The sequence below is a fragment of the Sinocyclocheilus anshuiensis genome, unplaced genomic scaffold, assembly GCF_001515605.1.
Source record: "Sinocyclocheilus anshuiensis isolate Anshui unplaced genomic scaffold, SAMN03320099.WGS_v1.1 scaffold590, whole genome shotgun sequence".
NCBI classification, from domain to species: Eukaryota; Metazoa; Chordata; class Actinopteri; order Cypriniformes; family Cyprinidae; genus Sinocyclocheilus; species Sinocyclocheilus anshuiensis.
Genome location: NW_015544192.1, coordinates 2,078,519 through 2,087,384, shown reverse-complemented (window position 1 = coordinate 2,087,384; position 8,866 = coordinate 2,078,519). Strand labels below are relative to the sequence as shown.

Genomic DNA, 8,866 nt, shown 5'->3' with positions numbered 1-8,866 from the left:
TCTTTCAGAGTGCCACGAGAACCCCTTAGAACGGTATTTTTAAAATCCATATTATGGTAAGTGTGCACGTGAAGTCTTTGTACACTTTCTAAATCCACACTGTGGTAAGTTCGCATACTAGTACTCTGCGTTCTTTTCTAAAAATCCTGTATGGTAAGAGCTACGCGCAGCAGCCTCGCGCTCTTTCTGAGCGGTTTAAAACCCCGGTTCCGCCTTGGGCACCACTCCACCTATGTATCCTCTGGATACCTACTTTAACAGGGTGTTGCTACTAGGGGTCTGTTGAGACAGTTCTTTTAGCATATGCAGAGTGTGCGGTAGCCCCTGTGTAACAGTCCAAGACTTAGTATGATTCTAGGCTCTTGGTCGTATTCCCTTAAAGGAATCTATTCCTGATTCCAAGCCTTGAGCTCTACCCCGGGTCCAGGAGTTCTGGCCCTAACAGGTAAGTTTTTTGGGGTATGTAGCCTAGGCCTTTGGCCGTAGGGAATAATGTCACTGACAGCCGTCTAACGTCCCAGGGGCAACTCCCATGGCAATATGGTAGAGTTGGTACTTAGAGCTCGCCATGGTTTCTGGCATGCACTCCCCTCAGCAACGAGTCGTTCCCCATAGCGACCCCTAGAGGACGCAGTGTCTCGTTCCCTACTCAGGGATCCATGGTTACATAAGTAACCTGAGACGTTCTTTTAAATACTTTACAGGATTTCAGAAATAAATATGTATGCAAATTACACAAGTACAGCATTACCTTACGGTGTTCGGGAGTGCTCAAAAAGTGTTTAAACGCTGAATTTTGAATCGATTTCTTCTCGTAAACTCAGAGATGTGGATTCGGACGGCAATTAAATGACCACACGACCTTGGTGTTGGTAAAAAAACAGTAGGTAATTCGGCCGGGGATTTTTATGGGGATGGTGAGAGAAAAAAACAGTCATCCTGGATTCGGACGACATTAAAATCACCAACTACACCCTGTAAATGGTGAAAATCACTTACGTCCCCCTGAGAAACAATTACCGTCCGAATAGGGCTTAAGTCTGTATTGTGGTGCTCCTGGTCATATTGCTGCAAGTTGTCCAGTAAAAGCCCAAACCCAGCAGTAGAGTCGAGGTTACTGTCTGGTGGGTTGACTGTTGGTAAATCCTTGTCTGCTACTCTCCTCCCGGTTAGACTACAATGGGTGTCCAACCATCACACCTCTCAAGCCCTGGTGGACTCTGGAGCAGAAGGTAATTTCATGGATGTTAGCTTAGCCCAACATCTCCAGCTTCCTGTGTTTCCTCTCAAACGGTCTATCTCTGTCAGTGCTCTTAATGGACAAACGCTTCCTGCTATCACTCACACCACCTGTCCACTGATCCTCATCACTTCGGGTAATCACACAGAGGAAATACGGTTCTTGCTCACGGGCTCCCCTCTTGCTCCAGTTGTTCTAGGACACCCTTGGCTTGTCCTTCATAACCCCCGTATCGACTGGCTTCACAGTATGGTCTCCTCTTGGAGTGAAAGTTGTCATGCTCCCTGTCTTGTGTCTGCTGGTTCGTCTGTGTCTTGTTCTGTGTTGCAGAGTGAGCCGGTGGATCTGAGGAGTACCTTGACCTGAAGGAAGTGTTCAGTAAGTCCCGGGCTGCTTCTCTTCCTCCACATCGTTCCTATGACTGTGCTATAGATTTATTGCCAGCTACATCTCTGAATAAGGGCAAGTTATTCCTGCTTTCTGCTCCTGAAAGGGAGGCCATTGAGAATAATATTTCTGATTCTCTGGCAGCCGGGTTCATCCGTCCTTCCTCTTCTCCGACGGATACTGGTTTCCTTTTTGTGGAAATGAAGGACGGTTCTCTGCGGCCGTGCATTGACTATCGAGAGTTGAACAACATCATGGTAAAGAATACGTATCCTTTGCTGTTGATGTCTTCAGCCTTCGAATGGCTGCAGGGGGCATCTTTTTTCACAAAATTGAACCTGCGCAACGCTTATCATTTGGTCCGCATAAGGGAGGGGATGAGTGGAAAACTGCTTTTAACACCCCCAGAGGGCACTTTGAATATCGGGTTATACTTTTTGGCCTGTCCAACTCACCTGCGGTTTTCCAAGCACTCGTTAATGACGTGCTTAGAGATATGGTTGATCAGTTCATTTATGTCTACCTGGATGACATATTGATATTTTCCTCTTCTCTCCAGGAACATGATCAGCACGTCAGGCGGGTGCTCCAGAGGCTGCTTGAGAATGGGCTTTTTATCAAGGCGGAGAAATGCATTTTCCATGCACAGTCGGCCCCATTTTTGGGGCTCATTGGTTTTTCCATCTCGTACCGTCCGACCTGGGATGTAGGTGTACTGTGTAATTAAGCAGATATATGTGACCCTGGACCACAAAACCAGTCATAAGTAGCACGGGTAAATTTGTAGCAAAAGCCAAATATACATTGTATGGGTCAAAATTATCGATTTTTCTTTTATGCCAAAAATCATTAGGATATTAAAGGGGTCCTATTATGCTTTTTCACTTTTTCAACTTTAGTTAGTCTGCAGTGTTGCTGTTTGAGCATAAAAAAGGTCTGCAAAGTTACAAAGCTCAAAGTCCACTTCAAAAGGAGATATTTTATTTAACAGAAATCACTTGTCAAAAACTACAACGAACGACTCGTTTGGACTACAATGCATATTTTCCGGGATTTGTGATATCACAAATATCGACGAATGAGACGAGACCTGGTTGAGCTGCGCTAGAGAAGGCAACGAGTGTTATCACTATGTCGGATACACGCTAGCTTTCCCAAGGCAGACGAACGTAGAGTGGTTACAATCATCCGGGTTTAAATCGCGCTCAAATTGATGTGATTTTGACACAATATTTACACTGAAGCTTGCAGGCGGCTATGGTAAGGGTTATGACATTTCCCGACCAGGCGCCGAGTGCTGCCAATCACAACACACACTGGCCCAGCTAACCAATCACAGCACATTTCGTATTTCAGAAGGCGGGCATTCATTTGATACAGGAACTATTAGAGCCGTTCATGTCAGAATGGGGAGAGAGGTGTTGTAATAATGTAAAATATGTGAGATTTTTTTGCACCCTCAGATTCCAGATTTTCAAATAGTTGTATCTCAGCCAAATATTGTCCTATCATAACAAACCATACATCAATGGAAAGCATTTATTCAGATGATGTTGAAATCTCACTTTCACAAAATTGACCCTTATGACTGATTTTGTAGTCCAGGGTCACATGTACCTTTCACATAATACATCTTTCCAAAATCAGGAACTGTTCTAACACCAACTGGTGTGGCAACTGAGGAAAAAACACAGAGCTCACACAATTTATTTAATCAGTTTTTCTATAACTAAGAAAAAACCGTATACTCTTGCATACTTAGTAGGTTACTTGGATGATCTAGTGTTAAAAACATTAACTTACAGGAAATGTGCCGAACAATTAAATCACGGGGCGCAGTAGAGTAGCCAGCTATTTATCTAACTATAATAAGGTCTGTTTGATTTTTATCCTTGACAATATTCCAGATGAAAAGATCAATCTCCTAAATAGCTTATGAACATAGTAAATGTATACAGATGGAAAGACCAGTTGTGGCATGATTGCTGCCTTTATAGGAAATGTTCTACTTTCCACTTCAGTCCTAACTAATTCATTTCGTTCAAGTGTTATCTTATTAAAGCCAAAATGTATATGAAATATTTAGTCAATATCTATCGAACTTTGAATAAAATGGAGCGTCCCATTTGTTGGCATTCACTGCGCTAAATCTTCATACTCTAAGCCATATTGCTGACGGTTCCAGAATTTATTTTAGCAAATAAATGCTATTTTCACGGTGTAATATACATACAATAAGCATCAAATGGTTATTCATATACGTAAATATACATGACCGTAAAGGCAAGAGAAAGCATTGTAGATGAGATGAGTAAAATTAATGAAACTTTACCGTCACTGGTTCTCTCCTCCGCCATGCTTGAAATTTACAGGCACAGCCAGTGGGAAACCGAAACTGAAATGGGAGATGGGAAGTAACTGTGCAAAAATGTTTGATACTGCCACAGCGGGAAAAAATTAGGCCAAGTTAAATAAGGAAGCAAATAAATGCAATAACATTTAACATATCAGTCATTCTTGAGACGTGGGACAAAACAGGTCCAGCAATGGTAACTGCCATTAGCTTTAAAAAATAAAAATATTTTCAATTTTAAATGTCATGAGGGAATAATAATAGAATGTATTTAACACAATTATCACCTTCAATTTAATTTTCTCATTATTGTACCAAATCTGTTTCTTAATGTCCTCTCACTACATCTAAAACAGCGTGTCCACAGAGAAGGGTTCAATCATTCATATGCAATAAAATGGATAAAAATGTCTTTTTAATGATGAAAAAGAGATTGTTTTATCAAAAGCAACACTTAATAATATCTCCTATCAAAGCAAGGTTGTTTTTTTTAATGACACATGCATGTTTCATAAGATTTTAAAGTTGCGTCCCCACTTTTTGTCAACACCGTCAGACATTCAATAAAATGTAATAAAATCAGGGAATATCAGGGGCAGCGGTCACTCTAAAGGAGCCCCTTGCCACAGTTCAACTCTGCAGAGTACATCAGCGTCAGACTGTCAGAGTTTTAGTTTTAGAATATTTTAAATCCTAATGTTAATATTTCCTTTGTCACAGCCATGATATGTCAACACCATCTTCCAATTTCTGAGGAAATTATTTGAAATATTTAGATAATATTATTCTCCTGAAGCAGGTTCCATTATCAATTTTGCACCCTGTTTTGTCCCACTTCTCAAGAATGACTGATATATTACAATTATACAGAATGTCTCTATCATTTTATATATTTCGTTTTAGTTCACCCTAATGCAAGTAAAAATAAACACTGGTTTCAAAACAGATTATTTAATAATCTGACAAAAAAAGATATACAATAAAGCGATGACTTGATATAATATAGTTTTTTGTAAAAACTGATGCAATGGGCATTTATTTAAAGACAAAATGTGTGGTCAATGTCACCATGAGACCACAAGCAGAAAGATGAAAATACTATTCTCATAAGAGGACCGTTTAAGTTAGACAATGAATTCCCTCCCCCAGATTTCATGACTCTAGCAAATTTGGCAACATAAAGAAATGTGTGTGAGGACTATTAAGGTAGGGTGATCTCATGGGTGATTCTGTCCATTACAGATTGCTACTGTAGTTGGAGATGAATGGAGTTAAATCAGTTAGGTCATGTCATACACCATGACGTGTTCTAGAATTGGTTCAAAATGTAAAAACATGTTTGATATCCCCAGACCGGATGGAATCATAGTTTGAAGCTAAGGCCCTGCTTACACTAGTGTGTTTTCATTTCAAAACGGTGTTTTAAAATAAAAACAATCCTCGTCTACACTTGCGTTTTCACTGCGTTTTTAGAAACGTTCTCTGTCCACACTACACAACTGAAAACACATGTCACATGACCATTCATGCAGGTACAGCCATAGATATGTATAGATACCCCATTCGACGGCTCCAGGCACGTGGATACGGCCGCCATCTTGGAACAGTCAACTTGACGTCATTCACCATACTGTCGTGTAAACAGGATTAGATAGGATCTTTTTAAGCAGAATTGATACCTAAAATATGTCTGCTACCACCGCTACTTTATTATAAGAGTATCCTACTAATCCAGGGACAATAATTTAAAATAATAATCATTTAAAAATTAATTTAAAGATAATAAAATAATGTTGTGTAGTCTTTAATAATATAAACAGTCAGTTTTACTCACTGAAATATTTATTCGTCATAAAATTATTACTTCTTAATTGTATTCGAGTCTTACACACATGCTATACAGATAATGTAGAGTCGTGCATTAATTTGAGTGGTGACAACTATTATGGGAGTGGCTTGATGGAGCGCAGGAGATGCAGATCATAGACATGTATAGACGCCCCATTCGACCGCTCCAGGCACGTAGACCCGGCCACCATCTTGGAACGGTCAACTTGACGTCATTCACCATTCTGTAGGTTCCCACAGAGCCGTTGAGCCGTTCTCTGCAGGATTGTGGCATCTTTAGAATATTCAGTGATTACTATGGTGAATGACGTCAAGTTGACCATTACAATATGGCGGAGGGCTTACATATAGCGGCCCATAGAAACAGTCGCTAATGAGGCATCTACGTATCTATGGGTACAGCAATGAGCATGATGTTATTGTTTACTCGGTCGTCAAGGATATGCAGAGCAAATGTGGGCAGCCACGCCATCATTTTCAAAACTCTCCGTTTTGGTCCATTTACACTGAAACGCAACCCCGGAGTTTTCAAATGCCAGGGTAGTGTAAACCGTTTTCTATGGGTACAGCAATGAGCATGATGTTATTGTTTACTCGGTCGTCAAGGATATGCAGAGCAAATGTGGGCAGCCACGCCATCATTTTCAAAACTCTCCGTTTTGGTCCATTTACACTGAAACGCAACCCCGGAGTTTTCAAATGCCAGGGTAGTGTAAACGACAGGCGTAACCATAGCAAAAGTTATGCATTTTAAAATGAAAACGCACTAGTGTAAACGTAGCCTAAAAGTCAGAGTTTGTGCCCATCGCATACTATGCAATGTTCTGTGAAATGTGTCAACTCCAACCGTCCACAATTTGCAGACTGGCTCTGACTTTTGCCAACTAGCTTCAACCCGTCCAGACTGCAAACTGGGTGAAATAATCTAGGAAATAGTTGTGTAGTGTATTATAGAATGTTACACAACCAAAGTCACAGGGTGACTATGCATAGGTTAAACAAAGTTCACTCAGAACAGAGCTGCAAGTTGGTTCTAACAGGTAGACTAGTGTCCACCCAGCTGTTGGGGCTCTGAATCACACTTGACCACACACTGATCTCATCTTCTGTTGAGTCCATCCAGCAGACAGACTGACCCTAACTCACACCTGCAACATATGAACACAGTCTTACCTCTCAGCTATATTAAGTTATATATCAAGTATATTATGTTCAAATCTGTGTTACCTGAGCCAGTGCTGAGTCGTACTTCACCCAGACAGCCAGGGGGTTGCGGACTCCAGACCGTTATCTCTGCACAGGCCTGAATAAGGTCGCTGGACTGAAACATGTCATAAACCATGGTGTGGTTAAACACTGGGTTGACAGATCCTCACACCACCCTAGTCTGCTGGCCACTGATGCCACTTTCATCTGGTAATACCACACTGTACATATACAAACCACACTGATGTGCTCAGGAAATAACAACAACAAAGATCAAACAGCAAACTACTATGAATGTGCACACACACACCTTTTCACATATGTACTGGGTGCGCCACGTTTTGTGGGAAGTAGACCAACAATCTCCCTCAACCAAATATAGAGCTCACCAGTCGGTGGACAACCACTTCCTATAGCCACAAAAAAATAAATAGGGCTGCACAACTAATCAAAATGAAATTGAAATCACAATATGGCTTAGTGAAATCACTAAAGACTGAATTTTAGTCGGATACATTAACATTTTTGTGAACAGTTTTCAGCATTTTATCAGACTTGTAACGAGAAGCGTTTATAAATCAAAAGAGCAAATAATTATTTTCAACCAAAATGAAAGCTTGAGGGTTTCACGTTTAAAAATGAACAATTAAATTAACATTAGTATTGCAACTGGTAATTTGTAACTTGTATTGTAATTCAAATATATTTTAAATAATTTTCAAATATTAAGTTTTATTCCTTTTAATAAAAAAAATTATATATTTTACTATATATTAAGCAGTAATATAATTCTGTCTTTAATTTTTTATATTTAGAGTTAACAACAACAATAATAATATAAAAACAATTAAGAATGATAATATAAAAACATTCTTTTTGCCTGTTTTCAGCAACAGAATTTAAGATGCATTCTTATCAAATCGCAAACTGAAATAAAACACATACTAAAAAGATTACATATTTTATTTGTTATACCAAACCTAGTATAGTCAAGTTCAGTGCTGCCAGAGTCCATTTCCCACTCTGAGTCGATCTACAGAAACACACACACACACACACACAGACACATAATACAAAAGGTTTTCAGGGATGTGTGTATCTGAACAACTGGCCTTGCCGAACAGACCTGTAGAGTTGGTAATGTACTTGGCAAAATTCTCCTCTCTTTGTCCCCTGACTCTCCAACACTTTCTGGGACGTGAAGGATATATTAAGTGAGAAGAGTTTAGAATCATTTACTGTATATTTTGTAAACCGTCATTTATCAGATGATTTGCCTATCATTATAGTTTATTTTACCTTTAAGACAATTTTCTTCTGCTGCATTATTCTGTTCAAAGCAAGAACATTAGAAATGTCTCACATACAGTAGCATGTATTTCATAAGCATATAATATAATCTGAAATGTAAATTGACCTTTGAGATGTGTCTTGTCCTGGATTGTCTTTCAAGAGTTACCACAGGAATGGGACTAAAAAGGAAGTATCACAATATAAGACACTGGATCATATTTAGACTAATAACTGATTACAAGTGATCTCTGCACAGAAAACAAATCATTCAAAATTACTGTTTTCAGACATATTAATGAATCATGATTTGCATGCTAACATGTTCCTACACATGCTTTATGCACATATACTTGCGTACAAAACTAGTGAATGAGACCCAGAGAGTTTTCAACCATATTAGATGTTTAAGCAGCATTTTAAACATATGAGATTTCCTGTTTCTCATTCAATAATGATGTATGACATGATCTGTATGTATCATCATATTAATACACAGACTGTTTAGATGCATTCAGCTTGTTCAGTCGTACATTAAGGTA

The 8,866-nt window shown here is 39.3% G+C and overlaps 1 protein-coding gene across 1 annotated transcript in view; it reads right to left on the bottom strand.

Moving 5' to 3' along the window:
• Positions 1–4,025, bottom strand: part of LOC107696584 (counting factor associated protein D-like) — a 15,293-nt gene extending 11,268 nt beyond the window's left edge. Inside the window, exon 1 of the mRNA XM_016496998.1 lies at positions 3,960–4,025. Coding sequence (XP_016352484.1) covers positions 3,960–3,984 — 25 coding nt within the window. The 5' untranslated portion in view covers positions 3,985–4,025. The remainder of the gene's footprint in view (positions 1–3,959) is intronic.
• Positions 4,026–8,866: the final 4,841 nt, after the last annotated feature.